At 47.0% G+C, this 21,739-nt stretch overlaps 1 protein-coding gene across 1 annotated transcript in view; it reads left to right on the plus strand.

Annotated features, from left to right (window-relative positions):
- Positions 1 to 21,628, plus strand: part of GNA14 (G protein subunit alpha 14) — a 202,013-nt gene extending 180,385 nt beyond the window's left edge. Inside the window, exons 3-7 of the mRNA XM_027040996.2 lie at positions 10,542 to 10,696; positions 13,477 to 13,605; positions 15,747 to 15,876; positions 19,453 to 19,606; positions 20,578 to 21,628. Coding sequence (XP_026896797.1) covers positions 10,542 to 10,696; positions 13,477 to 13,605; positions 15,747 to 15,876; positions 19,453 to 19,606; positions 20,578 to 20,768 — 759 coding nt within the window. The 3' untranslated portion in view covers positions 20,769 to 21,628. The remainder of the gene's footprint in view (positions 1 to 10,541; positions 10,697 to 13,476; positions 13,606 to 15,746; positions 15,877 to 19,452; positions 19,607 to 20,577) is intronic.
- The last annotated feature ends 111 nt before the right edge of the window (positions 21,629 to 21,739 follow it).

A 21,739-nucleotide genomic window follows, 5' to 3' on the forward strand; every position in this document is an offset into this window, starting at 1 on the left:
CCCACATCCTCAACAACACTTGTTCTTGGTCTTTTGACTCTAGCCGTCTGACAGGTATAAAGTGGTACCTCATTGTGGCTTGAGTTGCTTTTTCCTGATGATTAGTGATGTTGAGCACCTTTTCGTGTGTCTGTTGGCAATTTGTATATTTTCTTTGAAAAAAAAAACATCTATTCAGGTCTTCTGCCTGTTTTTTAGTCAGATACTTGTTTTTTTTTGGTGTTGAGTTGTGTAAGTTCTTTATATATTTTGGATATTAACCTCCTATTGGATATATCATTTGCAAATATCTTCTCCCATTTAGTAAGTTGCCCTTTTGTTTTATTGATGGTTTCCTTCCTTGCACAGAAGCTTTTTATTTTGGTATAGTCCCAATAGTTTAATTTGACTTTTGTTTCCCTTGCCTGAGGAGACATGTCTACAAAAATGTTCCTAAGGCCAATGTCAAAGAGATTACTGCCTATGATTTCTTCTATGATTTTCATGGTTTCAGGTCTCACATTAGGTCTTGAATCCATTTTGAGTTTATTTTTGTGCATGGTGTAAGAAAGGGGTCCAGTTTTATTCTTTTGCATGTAGCTGTCCAATTTTCCCAGTACCATGTATTGAAGAGACTGTCTTCTCCCATGGCATATTCTTGCCTTTTTTGTCATAGATTAATTGACCCTATACACATGGGTTTATTTTGGGGCTCTCTATTCTCTTGCATTGATCTATGTGTTTATTTTTGTGTCAGTACCTTATATACTGTTTGGATTGCCACAGCTTTTTAGGACATCTCAAAATTTGGGATTGTGATACCTCCAGCTTTGTTCTTCTTTCTCAAGATTGCTTTGGTTGTTTGGGGTCTTTTATTATTCAGTAAAGATCTTAAGATTATTCTAATTTTGTGGAAAAAAATGCTGTTGGTATTTTAACAGTAATTGCATTAAATGTATAGATTGCTTTGGGTAGTAGACATTTTAAAAATACTCTTTTAATCCATGATCGTGTAATATCCTCTTCTTTGTATCATCTATTTCTTTCATCACTGTTTTATAGTTTTCAGAATACAGGTCTTTCACAACCGTGGTTAAGTTTATTTCCTGGTATTCTTTTTGGTACAATTGTCAATGGAATTGTTTTCTCAGTTTCTCCTTATGCTACTTTGTTATTAGTATGTAGAAACACGACCAATTTCTGTGTATTAACTTTGTATCTTGCAACTTTACCGAATTTATTTATTCTAATAGTTCCTTGGTGGAGCTTCTAGGGTTGCTTATATATAGTATCATGTCCTCTGCAAATAGTGATAGTTTTGCTTTCTTACCAATTTGGATACCTTTTCTTTTTCTTGTCTGATTGCTATGGCTAGGACTTCCAGTAGTATGTTCAATAAAAGTGGTAAGTGGACATCCTTGTCTTGTTCCTAATCTTAGAGAAACAGGTCTGTTTTTCACCATTGAGTATCAGGTTAGCTGTGGGTTTTTCATATGTGGTCTTTATTATATTGAGGTATGTTCCCTGTGAACTTTGTTGAAAATATTTATCATGAACACATGTTGACTTCTGTCAGATGCCTTTTCTACCTCTATTGGGGTGATATTATGATTTTTATCCTTCGTTTTGTTAATGGGATGTATTAGTTGATTGATTTTTGAATATTGAAACATCTTGCATCTCCAAAATAAATCCCACTTGATTTTTGATGAGTGATCCTTTTAATGTATTGTTGAATGTGACTTGCTAATATTTTGCTGAGGATTATTGGAACTACATTCATCAGGAATATTGTCCTGTAGGTTTCCTTTTTTTGTTGTATCTTTGTTTGGTTTTGTTATCAGGGTAATCCTGGACTCATAGAATATATTTGGAAACTTTCCTTCCTCTTCTATTTTTTGGAATAGTTAGAGAATAGGTATTAATTTTTCTTTAAGTGTTTGGTAGAATTACCCATGAGTCCCTTTGATCCTGAACTTTTGTTTGTTGGGAGTTTTTTGAGTTACTAGTAATGATCTGTTGAGATTTTCTATTTCTTCCTGATTCAGTTTTGGAAGACTGCCTGTTTTGAGGAATTTATCTATTTCTTCTGTAGTGTCCAATTTCTTGGCATATAATTTGTCCTAGGATTCTCTTATAATCCTTGGTGTTTCTACAGTGTTGGTTGTTACTGCTTCTCTTTCATTTATAATTTTATTTATTTGTGTTCTCTCTCTTTTTTTCTTGCATCTGGCTAAAGGGTTATCAATTTGTTTATCTTTCAAAAAAACTAGCTCTTGGTTTCATTGATCTTTTCTGTTTGTTTTTAGTCTCTATTTCATTCATTTTTGCTTTAATCTTTATTATCTTCTTCTACCAAACTTGGGTTTTGTTTAATTTTCTTTTTCTGTTTCCTTTAGGTGTAAGGTTAGATGGCTTATTTGAGCTTTTGCTTGTTTCCTGAAGTAGGTCTGTATTCCTGCATATTGCCCTTTTAGAATTGGTTTCACTGTTTAGCAGAGATTTTGGACTGTTATGTTTTCATTGTCTCAATGTAATTTTTAATTTCCTCTTTGATTTCTTTATCGACACATTGGCTATTTAGTGGCACGTTGTTTAGTCTTCATGTGTTGTGTCGCTTTTTTCCCCCAGTTTTTTTCTCGTGATTTCTAATCTCATACTGTCGTGGTTGGAAAACATGCACGATACGAGTTCACTCTTCTTAAATTTAATGAGGCTTGTTTTGTGGCCTAACATGTGACCTCTTCTGGAGAATGTTTAATGTTCGCTTGAAAAGAATGTGTTGTTTGGGGATGGAATGTTTTGTGTATATCTGTTATGTCCATCTGGTCTAATGTGTCATTGAAAGAAACTGTTTCCTTATTGATTTTTCTACCTGGATGATCTATCCCTGGATGTAAGTAAAGGTGTTAAAGGCTCTTGTTGTTATTGTATTACTGTCATATTTTTCCTTTGTTTTATGTATTTAGGCACTCTAGTATTGGGTGCCTAGATACATACAATTGTTTTAGCCTCTTGTTGGATTGACCTTTTTATCATTATGTAGTACCCTTCTTTGTCTTTTATTACAGTGTTTGTTTTAAACTCTATTTTGTCTCATATAGATATTGGTACCTCAGTTTTCTTTCTTTCTTTTTTTTTTTTTTTTTTACCTCTTCTCTTTGCACAGAATACCTTTTTCTATCCTTTAATTGTCAGTCTGTATGTGTCTTTGGGTCTGGAGTGAATCTCTTGTAGGAAAAATATAGGTAGGTCTCATTTGGTTTGTTTTTTATTTTTAATCCATTTCACCCCACTGTGTCTTTTGATTGAAGCATTTACACCATTTACATTTAAAGTAACTATGGATAGGTATGTACCTGTTGACATTTTCTTAACTTTTCCAGTTGATTTTGTAGTTCTCTGTGCTTTTCTTCTGTTCTTGCTGTCTTACCTTGTGACTGATGACTTTCTGCAGTGTTAAGCTTGAATTTCTTGTTCTTTATTTTTTATCGACTAGAAGTTTTGGGTTTGTGGTTACCATGAGGTTCATGTAGAACATCCTAAGTATATGGCAGTCTCTATTGAGTTGATGGTCATTTGAATTTGAACACATTGTCAAAGGCCTTTTTTACTTCCTCCTCCATGTGTTAGGTATATGTTGTCATATTTTACATCTTTTTATTCATAGTTTTCTTCTAATTATGTCCTCGAAGTCCCTTTAACATTTCTTGTAAGGCTGGTGTGGTGGTGATGAACTTCTTTATCTCTTGGGCTTTTTTTTTCTTTTTCTCTCATTTAATTCTAAATGATAATCTTGTGGGTAGAGTATTCTTGACTGCAGGCTTTTCCTTTCACTTCTTTGAATATACGATGCCACTTCCTTCTGGCCTGCAAAATTTCTGCTGAAAAAATCAGCTAATAGTTTTATGGGGTTTCCCTTGTACATAACTTTTTGCTTCTCTCTTGAAGCTTTTAAAATCCCCTCTTTATCTTTAACCTTTGGCATTTAAATTCTGATGCATTGTGGACCTCCTTGGATTCATCTGGTTGGAAACTGTGCTTCCTGAATCCAGATGTCTATTTCCTTCTGCAGTCCAAGGAAGTTATCTGTTCTTTCTTCAAATATGGTTGGGTGTTTTTTGGTTTTGTTTTGTTTTGTCTTGTTTTGTTTTTGCCCCTTGCTCTCTCGTTTCTCCTTCTCGGACCCCTATAATGCAAATGTTTCTTGGCCTGATGTTTTCTCAGTGGTCCTTTAACCTGTCTTCATTTTGAAATTCTTCTCTTTTGTGCTCTGCAGCTTAGGTGCTTCCCCTTCCCCTGTCTCCTGATTGCTGAGCCGTTCTTCTGCATCTGCTCATCTGTGGTTGATTTCCTCTAGTGTGTTTTTTATTTCAGTTACCGTGTTCTTCAATGCTGATTGGATCTTTTTTATCTGTTCTATCCCTTTGTCGAAGCTCTCACTGAGATCCTCCACTCTTCTCTCCAGTCCAGCGAGCATCGTTACGATCGTTAGTTTAAGTTCGTCGTCAGGCATGTTGCATATCTCTGCTTCATTTAGTTCCTTTTCTGTGCGTTTGTCTTGTTCTTTCATTTGGCGCATTTTCCTCTGCCTCCCCATTTTGATTGATTTGCTGTGTGTGTTTCCATGCATTAGGTACGACAGCTACTTCTAAACCTGAAGGAATGTGTGTGGTCATCCCTTACGTAGACTGTGTGTGCCTTGTGACTTGGGCTGGCTGGCCGGAGCGGTGTCTGGTATGGGGTTGGGGTCCTGGGGCATGCTGTGCTGGGGCTGCACTGGTGGGCTGACCAGAGCTGAAGTGGGCACGGGCCAGGGCAATCTCGGGGCTCTTGACACAGAGGGCGCCCCGGCAGGATAGCTGAAATGGGTGCATCCTGGGGCTGTCTGTGCAGATGGGTCCTGGTGAGCAGCCGGAGCCAGGGTGGGGTGTATGCTGGGGTCCCCAGGTGCTCCATGCAGGACAGCTGTAGCTGAAGCGGGCACGGGCTAGGGTGGTCCTGGTGCTGTCTGGGCAGAGGGTGCCATGAAGGGACGGCTGTAGCCGAACAGGTGGAAACCAGGTTGTCCTGGGTGCTCAGAGCAGCGGGTGTTGGGAGGGATAACCGAAGTTGAGGACAGCACTTGCTTGTGGTGTTCTGGGGCTCTGTGCAGGTGGCTGGAACGAAGGCAGGGTGTGGGTTACTCACAGGGTGTCCTGCTGGGGCGGCCGGAATGGAGGCAGGCACGAGCGGGGGTGTCCCAGGGTGCTTAGCACAGGGGCTGCATGGGTGCAGCCGTTGGAGCCAAAGGAGGAGTGAGCCAGGAGGTCCCAGGGTGCTCTAGGCCGGGGGTACCCTGGCAGGCCACCTGGAGCTGAAGCGGGGCAGGTCTGGAGCGTCCCAGTGTGCCTGTGCCTGTGTCCCCTTGGTGCGGTGGCTGGGGCTGCTCTGGGGTGCAGCTGCCTTGATGGGACAGCTGGGGCCGGTGTGGGCTCGCTGAGGAGGCGGAGTGGCCCCGGCACCTGGATTCTGCTCCCGCGTGGGTGGCAAAGTGGAGGGCAGACGTAAACCGTGGTGTTCCCCGGTCCTTCCAACCTGGAGAGAGTCCCAGCAGCTCCCCTGCCGTTTTCTGGAGGCTGGATCTTTTATATACTAGCTGCTCTTTTAAACTGCAGCCCTTTGCCGTGCCCCCGGGGCAGATAAATCTGCTCCGGGTCCTTCAGGACTACCCCTCCCCACTGCACTTGGCCGCGTCGTCGGTGCTGGGGAGGGGGGCGTCCCCGCATTACTGTGCCCCTTTCTGTCTTGCTGTTCTCTGTGTGGTCTCTCTAGCTTCTGTGGTACAGAAGCTGTTCAGTCAGCCCTCAGTGTTGCTCTATAGATAGATGTGGATTTGGTGTGTCCCCCCAGGGGGTGCCGCAGGGGAGCTGAGGGACTTCCTACTGTCGCCATTTTAGACCTTCAGCTCAAGGAGCCAGTCTTTTGAGAGACAGAGAGCACAAGTAGGGGAGAGGGGCAGAGGAAGACAGAAAGAGAATCCCAAGCAGGCTCCACACTCAGCCCTGCGCCCAACACGGGGCCCAACCCCACAACCCCGGGATCACGTTGTCAGCGGTAATCAAGAGTCACACGCTCCACGGACTGAGCCACCCAGGCGCCCCAAGGGGCCAGTCGTAGACAACATAAAAGTGTTCCCACGTTGCCTCAGGGGCCCTCTGCTCCTCGCGCGCCCTCGTTAGAACGTGCTCATCAAAATGCTCCTGCTGTGCTTGGAAGTGTTTCACCAGGCCATGGGAAAATATGTATAAAACCCCACTTTTTATAACACACAGACATCGTTAACAGTACAGCAGTCATTCATCCTTCGTTTTTTATTTTATTATTTTGAGAGAGATTGCGGGCATGTGCAAACGGGAGAGTGGCAGACAGAGATGGAGACAGAGAATCCCTAGCAGGCTCCACTGTCCGCACCGTGGGGCTTGAACCCATGACCCGTGAGATCATGACCTGAGCTGCAATCGAGATTCAGATGTTTAACCGACGGAGCCACCCAGGCCCCTCAAAGTCATTCATATTTCAATAAAATGTATTTAAAAATGGGTCACTCACTTTCTCACTCCTCTCCACCCTTCACAATATTTTTTCCTGGAACCATCCACAGGGGTCCAAAGGACCCACAGTGGGCGGTGGCTGGGCCACTCTCCCTCCCAGCCAAACTCATGTCCTCGTCAGGCCATTCTCAATCAGGTGACAAAATGATATCCGACCGTAGAACCTTTCCAGATAAATAGAGACCACGGAGGCAAGTAACTGTGTGATGTGATCCTAGATGGGGCAGATAAAGGGCATTAAGAGGACAACTGACAGGGGTGCTTGGGTGGCTCAGTCGGTTGAGCATCCGACTTCAGCTCAGGTCACGATCTCACGGTCCGTGAATTCGAGCCCTGCGTCGGGCTCTGGGCTGATGGCTCAGAGCCTGGAGCCTGCTTCCGATTCTGTGATTCTGTGTCTCCCTCTCTCTCTGTGCCTCCCCCGTTCATGCTCTGTCTCCCTCTGTCTCAAAAATAAATAAATGTTAAAAAAAAAAAAAGAAATTAAAAAAAAAAGAGGACAACTGACAGACTTTGGGGAAGGTCTGAAGATGAGATCACAATATTGTATCAATGCTACGCTTCTTGCTTTTGGTCATTACACTGTGGTTTTTATAGTCCAGGGTCCTCGTTTTTAGGAAATCACACCAAAGTCTTTAGCAATGAAGAGGCATTGGGTCTGCAACGTCCCCTCAAGTCCTTCAGGTGGCAAGTCTATGTGCATGTGTGTCTGGAAAGGGGATGGATGATAAGGCATGGCCATAAATCGTCGACATCGGGACAATCTTGAAAGGCACAGAGGAACTCTTCTATCATTTTCCCCATCTTCCATTATTCCAAAGTAAGTTTAAACAGCATGATCTCAACAGGTGGGAGCCTTAGCCAGGAGGAGAGCTCTAAACTTGGAATACGTCTGGGCTCCTTGAATTCACTGGGTCCCAAGTCCAGTTCCCAATTGCTGGGTTTGTAAGGAGACTGAGGTCCCTTCTTTCAAGCCCGGGTCCCTCCATAGTCCCCTCACTTGGCTGAACTAGATCTTGCTCTCCTGGCTGAGCTCCCCTGGTTCCCCGAAAGCTCAGATTTGTCTTTCCACAGCCTCTGTACCCCCTTCCCTGCCCCCCCCCCCGCCCCGACTGGGTGCCCATGTAGAAGCCTACATTCCTCTGGGATATCTCACGGGGTTGCATTTTTTCTCTCTCTCTCTCCTGCCAGAGTCAAATACTGGACTTCTCCATTGTAACACGGGCCAGTCAGAAGAGAGCCGGTTGTGCTCCAGGAACATACTGCCCCCACAGTTCAGCTTACTTAGCACAATGAAAGATGATTTCTCGCTCATGCTATGTGTGCAGTGTGTTGGGGGAATCTCCGCTCATTGAACTTGCTCAGGAAGCCCGGCTGATTGAGGCTCCATCTTGTCTCCTGACCATCACCCCGGTAGATGAAAAGGAGTGTGGTAAATTACTCAGTGGCTCTTTAAAGTTTCTTTCTAAAAGACACAAGTGTTGGTTCCACTTCTGCTTCACCCACCGTGAAGTACAATTCTCCATGACATTTGTGAGGAGGGGAGGTGGGAATATTTGTAACATCCCGATGATTCTCACAGTGCTCTCTCTCAGGAGTTAAGCTGAGACTAGGAGTTATATTTAGGGGGCTGGCTCAGTCAGTGGAGCATCCAACTGGATCTCGGAGTCGTGAGTTTGAGTACCACGCTGGGTGCGGAGATGACCGTTTTTACAAGTTAAAATAGTCCTATTTAGGAGAGCAGCCTAAGAGGCAGGCATCCCTGAAGCAACGATTCCACCTGCCTGCCACCAGGGGCAGAGTGAGAGCGACAGACTGGCCAGAAATCACCAGAGCGTTTCCTGCTCTGAGACACTTTCTTGCCTCCGAGCTCCTCTGTGCTCTTGCTGTGACTGACACGGGCTTCTGTCATACTGTCCTCAAGTTCTTTTGCTGTTATTTTCTCGTGATGTTCTGTTAGGTAGATTTTTTTTTTTATGTGCCCCAGATGTTGGCTAGATGCCTGCATCACTAGAACACCTGTTATTTGCCAGGCACTGCACTAGGTTCTGGGATAGAAGGACAGGGAGGACATTGGCTCTGCCCTTGTGGCATTTCCTGACCGGTTACGAAGACGGGGAAGAAAACAGACACTTTACGTAGAGCCATGCCCCAGGTGGGAAGAGACCACGTGATTGTACGTGGGAGGAGGACGGTGGCGGGAGGCAGGGAGGAAGGAGAAGACAACCCTTTGGCTCCCTACAGACTCTGTCCATGTTCTCCATTCTTCGTTCTCTCTGGCTTAGAGCAAGGCAGGTGATGTGCTTGTGGGCGGATTGGAAGTCATGGTTCAAAGGCTGTCAGCGTGCCCTCTTTTTGCAAACAAATATTTATTAGGCGTCCACCACAATGACAAGGCTAATTTTGCTCACATTTGGCTGGTACTTACTAGCTTATAAATCAGACTCCTTGAAAAATCGCTGGCTTCTTTCACAAACGAGGATGCCGAGATCGGTAACCATTGGAGTCTTTAAAAGTCCCAGCTGCACTAGGCGGACTCGAGCTCCTTATTCCCAGCCCGGGGCGCTTCCCACTGATCTATTCTGCTTACACCTGTTTGAGATTCTACACCCGGGGTCTTCTACCTGCCAAGGACCAGGCAGGACCTCCCACGGTCCAGGCAAAGAGTTTATATCCACCCTCGGTGGGTGGGGTGCAGAGCCATGCTGACGTCGTCCCAGCCCTCGGTTTTGCCCTGAGCCGAGTGAATCTGTAAGATCTCCCTTTTCTCCAGCTTCCTGTCGGGCTGTTAATGAGGATGAATAATGCAAGACAGGAGCAACTTTTCAGGGAGTACCGTGTAGACTCCAGGAGATCACAGCTGCTAAGCGGATGCTTTGCTGACAGCTGCCGGTGGGTGGCCGGCCCTGCGTGATGTCATTGCCCTGAGATGTGGCAGGACAGCAGAGCAGAGGAAAGGCGGGGTTCCCGTCTCCTTCGGCAGGATTCTCTTGTCCGCTGCGATATGCGGCCAAGGGGTGGGATGTTGGACCTCTGCGGCCAACACGTGGTCATGTTGAGGATGTAACCCAACCTTAGCATTTTCATTGCTAAGGTTTGGTGAGAGGTGTGGCCCCGTGCTTGCCCTACATGGATTAAATGAGCTAATGTGTGCGTACCTCTCGGCACATGCACAGTGGGCAATACATGTTAACTGCTATAATAGTGGTAATTACAGCCATGGCGATCTTAACAAGTACGGTAATCATGGAGCAGTGCTGTAGGAGCAAGAGTTATTTAACGACAGTAACGATAAACATCACCATATTACAGCAACCACTGGCATGGGGAGTTGCAATGAGAGCGGTTCTGCAATGGGAAAGGGTCGTATCAGTGATGCATGATGATAAACAGCAGAATGGATGGGAACTCTCTGCACTTCCTTTGCTTTGCTCTGAACCTAAAACTGCTGTAAGAAATTAAGTTACTGAAGGAAAAAAAAAACAAAAGAAGGGAAAGAGGACAAAGACAGCAGACTGACATTGAATTGGCTATTCTCTGAAGGCATGGCAGTCCCTTACTGCACGGAGGTGGACCTCCTTCACCACCCCACCCTTGTACACCAGGACGATAAAAATGGTTCTTTTCAAATTGCCCTGAGATGCAGACGCCCTGATGACAGTGAGGATCCCTCGCGCTTGGGTTTCTCTGTTCACAGTTGGGTATTGAACGCTGGTGAAACTGGCCCCTGGGTCCCGCTGGGACCGAAAGCCGCGGGTCTTGGTCTGTCCGTGGCTCTGCCCGGTTTCAGCAGCCACGTCGTCTGCACCGTAGCTGAGTGCCTGCCTGCGAGCGGCTCCCCTGGAGGGCCCCCGGCATCTAGTGAGATCTTCCCCGATCCACAGACTGGGGGAAATCTTGTCCCCATGTCACCAGCGGGGTGGCTTCCTTTGCCTTTGCCCACCAAAAGCATCTCTCTCCTTCGCTTAGGAAAATGCCCAGCTCATCCGAGAAGTGGAAGTGGACAAGGTCTGTGCGCTCTCCAGGGACCAGGTGGAGGCCATCAAGCAGCTGTGGCAGGACCCGGGAATCCAGGAGTGTTACGACAGGAGGAGGGAGTATCAGCTCTCGGACTCTGCCAGATAGTGAGTACAGAGCCCGGCCTAGCCCCACGCGCATCGGGCACACGTGGCCACGCTTCGAGGAAGCTTCTGGCTGGGGAGGAACTAGCTGCCTATGAAACGTGGGCCCTCGGTTGCAACACTTCCTCCTTCCCGCTTGTCAGCGTCCCCTCTGACTTCTTGGTGCGTCTCTTACCACCCCCGAAAAACTCTGTCCTTGTCCACGTTCACCTTTCGTTGCTGTGTTCTAAGCCTCTTGTTCTTTTTTTTCTTAAAAAAAAAAAATTGTTAATGTTGACTTATTCTTGAGAGAGAGCGAGAGAACGCACATGCAAGCAAGTGGGGGAGGGGCAGAGCGCGAGCGAGCGAGGGAGACACAGAATCCGAAGCAGGTTCCAGGCTTTGAGCTGTCAGCGCAGAGCCGGCCGCAGGGCTCGAACTCACAAACCGCTGAGCTCATGACCTGAGCCACAGTCGGTCGCTTAACTGACTGAGCCACACAGCTGTCTGTTTTTTTCAACAAGAAGCTCAATCCAATACGGGCTCCCTTTGAGGGGACTCATCTCATTTGGGGTGCTGGAATTTTCTAACTTAAATACGGACGACCGCTGCTTCTGGATTCTACTTTCCTCTTCTCCGTATCCCTCTGCCTTCTGGTTTCCTGATCAGTAGACAGCAGATCCAACTGTCCTCAAATCTAAAATCAGAGTGAAACCAATTTGACAATAAATTTCATAGTAAGAAAAAATAATAATAATAAAAAAAATCAGAGTGCAGACCAGCAGTGAAATAGGCCCACGCCCGTGGCTGATCTGGTGCTTCCCTCTAGTGGGCAAGACGGGTTCTGCAGGCCCAGTGCACGCAGGAAGCTCAGTCCGGGGGCCCTTTGCTTATTGACTCCCTGGGAAGGCCTGCACACTATATTTTTGATTCATAAAGCTCTAGTTTTAAATCATTAATCTCTAAGGAAAAACGAAACAGATGGTCCTGCACGCAAACTATCCCGTGGCGATCACAGCATTTCATCGTCTTAAGAATTTCTTGAGGCCATGCCTCTCTGTCATCTAGGTCACTGGACAAAACAGATCTATCATATTCCTTCTTGAAGAGGTGATGATTCCTGCTTCTGCATCTCAGCTCTTTCCCCTTTGCCCCATGTCATCTTCCGTCGTCTGAGGGCCCCAGAATTCTTTGCCCTTCCCCGCGGGTGCATCCCCTTCCCTTCCGGTGTTGCCCTTGCCCTCTGAGCTGGTGCAGGGAGGTGGTTCACCTTCATCGTCTGGACAAGGCAGTGGTCAGGAAAGGAAACCTGAAATCTCGAAGCCCTTTGATGTGTGTGCCCGGCCGAGTGTTCAATGCCATTAACCCAGGTTTGCACAACCACCCTGAGCACAGGAACATTTAGCTGCAACAGAGCAGTCAGGTAGGAAAAGGAAATAAAAGAAGCCCAGAGAAGGTGTTGGGTCAGCTCAGAAAAGATCCAGAAGGAAGGAAGGCGGTGTCCTAAGGAAGAAGACAGACTGCCATTGGCAGCTGTAGAGTAAGAGACAACCTCAAGCCAGTGAAGCCATCTCCGGTCCTTCCCTGAGACAGCCTAGTGTCTTCGGCTTCTGCGAAGGTCCTGGGGAGTGGCCGGGGCTCTTGATGTAGATCCATTTGGAGGAGACCCGGTGGAGCCCTGAACCCCGGAGCTCACGCACTGGCAGGAGTGTAGGGAACAGCTAGGTGGACAGGGCTGCAAACAGAGTGGCCCTCAGAAACCCGGTGTTGCCCCGCCTTTGGACTTGGCAATATTCAAGGCGCTTGTGCAGCGTCCTTGGTCTGGGTCCGTAGTTGTCATCCGCTTATCGGGCCAGGCGTTCCCTCGACAGAACTTCAGTGTGTGCCTGCTGTGGGCCAGGCACCGGGGTAAGAGCTGCAGGTGCAGCCAGTGCTCTCTGTCCTCAAGCAACATACGGTCTGATGGAGTGTGGTTTGCTTCCTTGGAGTGAGGGCTGCACGGTGAATAGTGTTGGCCTGTCCCCCCCGGGCTCCCCTTCATGCCGCTTGCTGGGCACCGCTCTCCTAGCCCGGGTCTGTCTGCGCAGGGAGAAGATAGGGCCAAACCTTACTTTGCGGGAGCCTCCGAATCACCACTCCCATTGTTAGCCAGGGCCTGGTTATGGTCATTTTTCTCGAAAATGCCTTTTAGAAAGGACTCAGAGCTTAAAAAAAAAAGTGTCCTCTCATTTGACCACAGAAAGAGTGATTTGTATTCGGCTTAGGAATTCAATGTACGGCCAGAAATCATCTGAGACCGGTTTTGGCTTCTGGTGGATGTTCAGTTTCCCAATAAACAGTAAACTTTTTCTTGTGAAGGAACTTTGAGATGGCCTGTTTATACCTTTATATTCTCATACAAACTCTAAATCATCGAGCAACGCCCTTGAGAACAGCGTCTACATTCTACACTGTGGAGGGGGGGTGAGTGTGGGATGGGGGAGGGTCAGCGAGCCCATCCCCACAGCCTTTCCTTCCGACCCGCCGGCTCCCTCACTGGCCAGCCAGAGAGAGAGAGCTTGGAGCCTAGAGGAAGAGATGGCATGATTTACAGGTTTCCCAGGGGCTCATGGGAGCTTCTGATCCACATTCCCTCCCAAACGGTCACAGTTGGGGTGGGGTGCCTGGTCAGCACCAGGTCTCAAGAAATCTTGGCTGGAATCCTTGAGCCTGGCGGCGGGGGGGGGGGGGGGGTGTGCAGTGAGTTAGGCTGACTTCCCCGATGTCTGACACAAGTCTTGGCGCCTTGCTGTCTGCTCTCACAGTTACCTGACCGACATTGACCGGATCGCAATGCCGTCCTTCGTGCCAACCCAGCAGGACGTGCTTCGTGTTCGCGTGCCCACAACCGGCATCATCGAGTATCCGTTTGACTTGGAGAACATCATCTTTCGGTAAGACTGTCTCCCTGATGTGGTCCATTAAGAATCTGTCCGGTCTTGGAAGTCCCCAAATTAAGTCTGTTATTCCTAAAAGCGGTTACAGCTCCTAGAGCCCTATGACCCTGTCCGTCACGAGGTGTTTAGAATTGTGACAGGTCTCCGCTCCTAGAATGGAGAGGAACTCCCCTTCCTGTTCCCCGTAGAACATAAAAGTCTCCTTACCTAAGTCTGGAGTGATTCCTGTGTGTAAAACACACGCACACATAGATGTATACTTCTGTAACCACAAATTGAAAACACTGATGTCGTTTCCCTAAACTTGACTATTTCTCTTCCCTTATATTCCCTTCTCTAACATCTATTTAAAAAAACAAAAAACAAAAAACAAAGAACCAACACAAAAGTGTGTATTAAAAATTACCACTGGGCACCTGGGTGGCTCAGTCGGTTAAGAGTCCGACTTCGGCTCAGGTCATGATCTCACGGTTTGTGAGTTTGAGCCCCGTGTTGGACTCTGTGCTGACGGCTCAGAGCCTGGAGCTCAGATTCTGTGTCCCTCTCTCTCTCTGACCCTCCCCTACTCATGCTCTTTCTCTCTCTCTCTCAAAAATAAATAAATGTTAAAAAAAGATTAAAAATTACACAATACATATAAACTATTTACAGCTGTGTAAAAATGTATGAATTCCCACATATAAATATAAGAAGTACTTTTAGGATGACTTAAGTGGACCTTCATTGCACCTAATTATGGCAACAAATTAGTAATATGGTACATATGCCCAGCATTGCAAATTTCAAAGCAATTCTATATCCCTTGGTTCCCATGTTCCTCCTTAGGGCTAATTACATTATGCTTTTCCAGTGGAGATGGACACAGGTCCCACCCTGCCACACCCAGGCTGTCTGTAAACCCTGTTCCATCTCAAGGCTTCGGAACATTGTTGCTCTGATTGAGCCCCTTGAAAATCTGCATCTGGGGGTGCCCGGGTGACTCAGTCGGTTGAGTGTCCGACTTTGGCTGTGGTCATGATCTCACGGTTTGTGAGTTCGAGCCCCACGTCGGGTTGTGTGCTTGTAGCTCAGAGCCTGGAGACTGCTTCGGATTCTGTGTCTCCCTCTCTCTCTCCCCCGACCTACTTTTGCTCTTGTTGTTCCCCCCCGCCCCCATCTCTCTCTCAAAAAAAAATAATAATAATAAACTTAAAAATCTGTATCTGAATGCCATGAATTTATGAACACAACTATTTCAGAATCAGTGCTGCTTGCTACTTGGAAAACTGGTATCTGGTCCACAGATGTATTATTCTCTTTGGCTCACATGGTGTTTTTAAACAACTTTTGAAACTTGGTCCATTTTGCTTAAAACACTTGGTAACTGGTTTCTCTGAAAGGTTGAGTGTCCGGTCATGGGGTGCGTTTCTATCCAGCTGCATGGCAGTCGACCCTGCATACAGGGCCCCTAGCATTCTCGAGTTGCCTGTTGTTGTGCTTTGGAGAGACCCACTTGACTCGTTTGCGAAAACTGCCCGACTCCTGGAGCGTTCGCGCTCTGGGGCCATCTTGGGGCTATAACTCTGAAGTCTTTCCCCAAGACACAGAGGAAGGCCTTGGGTTTCCATATAGGACGGAGGAAACTTGTAGGTCTTTATAGGGCAGAAGGCGTGGCATCCACCTAAGGCAGAGAGGATTTCTGGAGAAATCTGAGGAGTGGTGAAAAACAGGCGGGGGTGAGGGCCCGAATCCGGCTGAGTGGACCTGGAAGACCACCCACCTTCTTGCCCCTTGTGTGTCTGGTGTCCTGACACTCGGCCGTGGTTCGAGCAACAGCTAAGTGGATGCTTGTGCTTCCTGCCTGGACTGTTGCAGCAGCTTCCAAACCAGCGTCCCCGAGCAGGCTCCCCCCGAGTGACCTCTACATCTGTCTTCAGTAACTCTGCTTGCATCCTGTGCCTCCTTTGCTCTAGGAAGCATCTAGGGTTCCTCGCTGCCTCATGGAGCGGTGCTCACACATTCTAACCGTAAGGCCCCTTTTCACTCGAAAACAATTACTGAGGACCCTAACGAGTTTCCACAATATAAGGACTCCTGCCCTTTTTTCCCAGAGAGCCATGCATGCCAACCTTTGAATGATCTCTGTTTCTGTTGAACAGGATGGTAGACGTTGGTGGCCAGCGATCTGAGAGACGGAAATGGATTCATTGCTTTGAGAGCGTCACCTCCATTATCTTTTTGGTTGCTCTGAGTGAATACGACCAGGTCCTGGCCGAGTGTGACAACGAGGTACGCTGGGCGGGGAAGGGGACGGCTGTGGAAAACGGGGACTCTTTCTGCAGTTTGCAAGAAGCCAGCGCTCTGGACTCCGTTCTTGAGGCTAAGGCGGCTTGGCTGGTCCAAGTGTGGTCTCTGGCTTAGCAGCACCGCCATCATCTGGGCGCTTGTTGGAAATGCGTGCCTCGTCAGTCAACCCAAACTGAATGAAATACACGGGGAAGCGGGAGAATCACTGGCCTAGAAATCTGGTCCTCAATGTTGGATACGCACTGCGATTCCCCGGGGATCATTGCGAAAAACCTGGCACCTGGGTCCAACTCAGGATTCTGGTTTAGTTGAGGTGGGTGTGGGCTGAGCCTGGGATCTAAGCTCCTGTGCTGCTGGGGGTAGAGTCCCTGCAGACTTTGGTTCTCAGCCGTGGCTGCATATTGGGACCCCTTGGGGAGCTTTAAAAAAGACCATCTTTTGGACCCCACGGGAGAGATTCGTATTTCCTGGGTCTGAGTTTGGAGGTATCTTTTCCAAGCCCTTTATGGGTACTAACATATAGCCCAAGTTGAGCAATGTTACTTCTTTCTTTTTTAAGACAATGCTTATTTTTGAGAGAGGAGAGCACGCACACGCAAGCAGGGGAGGGGCAGAGAGAGAGGGAGGCTAGAATCCGAAGCAGGCTCCAAGCTCTGAGCTGTCGGTGCAGAGCCTGACACGGGGCTCGAACCCACAAACTGTGAGATCATGACCCGAGCCAAAGTTGGATGCCTAACCGACTGAGCCATGCGGGTGCCCCAGAGCAATGCCATTTCCAGTAAATAGAATGAGAACAGGCTTCCCAACCTCCATGGTGCACCCTAGTTAGGTCCCTAACTGAGCTGGCATGGGGAGTGGTGCCAGATGCTTGGAGCTTTTCGGACCTACCCGTGTCCCCTGCAAAGTTGCCATAGTCCTAGCTGGGTCAAACTCCATTAACTGTGTCTGCCCAGGAAGTGGGGAGAGCCATTCCTGTCACTTCGTTGCGAGGTGGGGTTGTGCTCTGTGGGACACCATTGTCCTCCCCTGGTCTTTTCCCCACCCTTGCACGACACATCCTGACCTCGTAGAAAAATGTCTCTTGCTTCTGGGTCGTGATCGTAAAGCAGTGAAGAACTCTGCCCAGGATTAGGAAATCACCGAACAAATGGGATCTTGTATTTCTTGAGAGCAGACCTTTCTCTGAGGAGCACACAGTAGCTACTTAGTGGAGGATTAACTCACTTACTAGCGTCATTGTGCAGAGAAACATGGCAATCCTGGCTGCCCCCCAGCTCTTCCAAGGGAGACATTTTGTTAAAAAAGCAAAAAGGCGTCACGTCATCAATGTGAAAAATTAGCTTCCAATTTGTCTCGGGATTACTTAATGATGTTTCTCAGAAAACTCAAAAGATCATTCAGGCGCACAAGGGACCAACGCCTCAGCCCTATATGTGTAGAAATTAGACATTTTCTTTTTTGCCGGAAGTCACAAGGTATCTGGAGAAAGATTAAGTGGCTGCCACTCAAACCTTCCTATCCCGGTTGTAATTATCTGTTGCGTCCCCTCCCCGGGCTGTGTAGGAATTGTTTCTTCGTATACGCTAGACCCTTGAACAACACAGGTTTTGAACTGCATGAGTCCACTTATACGTGGGTTTTTTTCCCCGATAAATACAGTACACTAAGTGTATTTTCCTTAGGATTTTCTCATTGCTTTTCTCTAGCTTTATTGTAAGAATATGGTATACGACACCCATAACATATAAAATACGTGTTAATTGATTGTTGGTGACACTTCTGGTCAACAGTAGGCTAGCAGTAGTTAAGTTTTGGGAAAAGTAAGTTATATGCACATTTTCTTTTTTTTTTTTTCTTAAGCTTATTTATTTTGAGGGAGAGAGAGAGAGGGACCAAGCTGAGAACGGCAGAGAGAGGGAGAGACAGAATCGAAGGCAGGCCCTGCCTTGTCCGTGTAGAGCCCAATGTGATGCTCAGTGTCACAAACCATGATATCATGACCTGAGATCAAGAGTTGGACGCCTAACCGACTGAGCCACCCGGGTGCCTGTGTGTGCACATTCTCGACTCTTCCGGTAGGTCAGCGCCCCCGCCTCCTGCGCTATTCAAGAGTCGGCTGTGTTGTCTTTCCTAGGAGATCATTACTGAAAAGATAATAAATTTTTGTTAAGCTTTGAAAACAACTGAGGGACGGGGCACCTGGGTTGCTCAGTTGGTCGGGCTTCTGACTAAGTCGGCTCAGGTCATTATCTTGCAGAGCGTGAGTTGGAGCCCGGCGTCGGGCTCAGGGCTGATAGCTCAGAGTCTGGAGCCTGCTTTGGATTCTGTGTCTCCCTCTCTCTCAAAAATCAATAAAAACATTTTTAAAAATTCAAAAAAAAATACTAACAACTGAGGGGTTACCTATCTGGTAATAAATGCCAGATCTTAATTCCCAAAAGGGTACCGAGCAAGAGAATGAGTCCCAGTGTACAGGACTTGTAGGCAAACAGTTTCACAGCATGTTCCTCCGCAGTGGGCGTGCAAGGCTTTCATGGTTTTGTCTGAGCACTTCCCTCTGTCTAAAGGGAAGCTGCTGTTTCTTTACTCTTAGAGCTGGAGTGCCTGGCTGGCTCCGTCTGTTGAGTGTCTGACTTTGGCTCAGGATATGATCTTACAGTTTGTGAGTTCGAGCCCCGCGTTGGGCTCTCTGCTGTCAGCCTGTCAGCAAAGAGTCTGCTTCGGGATCTTCTGTTCCCCTCTCTTCACCCCTCCCTGGCTTGCGCTCTCCCAAAAATAAAGATTAAAAAAAAAAAAAAACCTTCAGAATAGAGTACTATCTAGAACAATTATTGTCACCAGATGAGATTTGTATGTGCCCTGTCTACTCTCCCTGAAGTAGGAACATTTGGTGTATTCTTGCCAATGTCAAATGTTAAGAGATGTTGACGGTGTTTCTACGTAATTTTGATCAGGTTCTACCACCACATGGGCTTGGGACACAATTTAAACTTGTGAACACCACTCTGCTCATCCATCAAATGGGGACGCTGTGCCCCGAGTAGAGCTCCTCCATATTGCCAACACGTGAAGTGTGTCAGCAGCGTGCGCCCCTCGCTCTGCCCGTGTCCAGCGTTCCTCTGGGCGGTGGCTGGGCTCCAGGAGCTTCCCCCTCATGGTCTGGGAGCCCAACCCCAATGACACAGGGCTTCCGGGATCTAAGTTACTCACTTCCCCCACTCGGTAATCCCAGTAATGACCCAGAAAACTTTTGTCAAATAGGATAGGAACTTTCTTCCAAGTTTCACAAAAGCCTTTCTTACATGTGTTTATTTGCGGTGCCACAGAACGCATACCAAAGAGAGTGACTAAGAGAGCTGGTGGGGGTGTGGGGGGGGGAATAGAGGCAGGAGACCTGGTATCCTGAGGGGCCCCAGGTGCTCACCAGCTTCAGCAAGGACAGTGATATGGAGCCAGTAGCTGGGTGAGGGGACACATGGGCGGGACCAGACATTTCGGCACGTTGCTCCCAAAGTACCGTTTTTCTTATTAACCCTAAGCCCGTTGTTTCTCGCTTAGAACCGCATGGAAGAGAGCAAAGCCTTATTTAAAACCATTATTACCTACCCCTGGTTTCTGAACTCATCCGTGATTTTGTTCTTAAATAAGAAGGATCTTTTGGAAGAGAAAATCATGTACTCTCATCTAATTAGCTACTTCCCAGAATACACAGGTGAGTGTCCATCTTGTTGACTTCTCGGGCATCATCCAGAGTTATTGGTCACGCCCCTGGGCCCCCCCCTGCCCCCAATTGCCTCTAACACCCTTTCTCACCGAAGCTCCAGGTGTTTTGCCTCAGCACCTCCACGCATGCCAACACCTTTTGTGAACTTCAGCCTCTTCTCCAAGACCCAGCTCAGGCGCCTCCTCCGGGAAGTCCTCCTCACCCTCGCGGCACCCTCGTCTGCATAGGTGTGCCTCCCGCGTGCTCCCCTGGCAGCGGGGGCTCACTCTGTTGTCCCCTGGCCTTCGTCACTCTGTGTAGTGTTGTCCGCGTGGGCAGCTCCCGAGGCAGAGACTGTGCCCGCCCTGCCTTTCCGGTCTCTGTCCGAGTGCCCGGTACTTCTTCTGTGTATGTTAGTGTGGCAGCCCCCTTCCTAGGCACACGGTAGACAACAGTTTTATGAATATGACCTACCCCTGGCTGGAAAGTTTATGTCTTGTTGCTAAGGATTTCTGGTACAGGAGGTCTCGAATATCAGGAAGTGTGATACTGATGTTTAGGGTTTTAGCGTCCTATGACCAAAAGGTCATAGCCGCAGTGGCCCTATCGGGTAGAGCCCTCATGTGTTAAAATGAGACTTGGGGCTCTAATCATGTTCCTGTATCCTTCCTTTCCCTAGTCCTAGCTCACTTCTGTCTGCCTCTGTGGTCCAAATCCAAAAGTTAAGTTGGCTATTTTTCAACAAATTGCTTTAAAGTACAATTTTTTAGATGGCAGTGAACACTTTAAAAGACTCTTTTATGAGATATAATAAAATAGAATGAAAGTTAACGTCCCCAGGTCAACTATCCTCTAGAACTAAGACAACTGAAAGAAGGATCCCACGCGAGAGCAAGACTGTATCGAGAATGATTTGGGGGAGGACCTGTTGGTTGGTCACTATCTTTCTTCTTTATTCCTGTAACTACACTCTTGACTAGGACCCAAGCAGGATGTCAAAGCTGCCAGAGACTTTATCCTGAAGCTTTACCAGGATCAGAATCCTGACAAAGAGAAAGTCATCTATTCTCACTTCACGTGTGCTACAGACACAGAGAATATCCGCTTTGTGTTCGCTGCCGTGAAAGACACGATTCTCCAGCTCAACCTGAGGGAGTTCAACCTGGTTTGAAAGCTGCTGTGCACTTCTCACCCATTCCGCAAGACAGGATCTGCAAGCTCCTCACATATTTGCAAGTGCTTGTGACGTCACTCACCCCTGGCAGCACGGAGCCCGTCATGCAGGCCACGGGGCCAGGTGTCGGTCCTGACGAGATATTTGAGTGTGGCACCCTTTCTCAAAGTCTTGATTCCCAAATTGGTTTTATATTTCTTTTCTTGAGTTTTGGCTCCAAGATTTTGTGTAAGTTTTGAATTTGATATTTTATAGAATTTTTAAAAGCCACTGTGATTTATGTTTTTTTAAGTGTGTTTAATAGGCATTAACACATCATGTAACAGAGGCGTCTGTTAGTTTATAGATCATACCTTGAGACCTCTAGGATGAGTTTGGGTGATATTTTCAAAAAAGAAAATTAAGGGGTTTGAAGCTTTTTATTGAATCTTGTAATTTAGAGATTTTAGATTGTTTTTCTCTCTCCATGCTGAACTATGCATTTAACATGCCATCAAAGATTTTTTTGGTTTTGTTTTTTTTTGTGTTAAATATTTTTAAGCCAAACTGATGACTATATTAATATATCTAACTTAGTTTTGCCATAATTTTATCACCATAGAGCCAAAGTTGACATAAGTGGGCTCGAGATAGCATACGTGCTGTACTGGTAAAAAATGTGTGTGTGTTTTATGTGTGTATATATATACACGGCCAAGTCTTGTAAACTTACGAAATGGCTAAAAGCCTAAATTGTTTAACCAGTGTAATGCAACCCCTGCCAAAGTTCTAATGGCCACCACCGTTTTGCTGTTTGAACCATGTATGCTGTGCCTTTCTGAGGAGGCTAAGAATATACCATTCTGCCATTAGCATTGGATTACGTTGTGTTTCTTTGAGCTCGTCGTTGACTGATGGGTCAGCTCCTAAAAAGAAAAATGCTGTGAGTTTAATAGTTTGTATGTAACTCAAACTTTCTACATGTCCTT

Source organism: Acinonyx jubatus, chromosome D4 (assembly GCF_027475565.1).
Source record: "Acinonyx jubatus isolate Ajub_Pintada_27869175 chromosome D4, VMU_Ajub_asm_v1.0, whole genome shotgun sequence".
Taxonomy (NCBI): Eukaryota; Metazoa; Chordata; class Mammalia; order Carnivora; family Felidae; genus Acinonyx; species Acinonyx jubatus.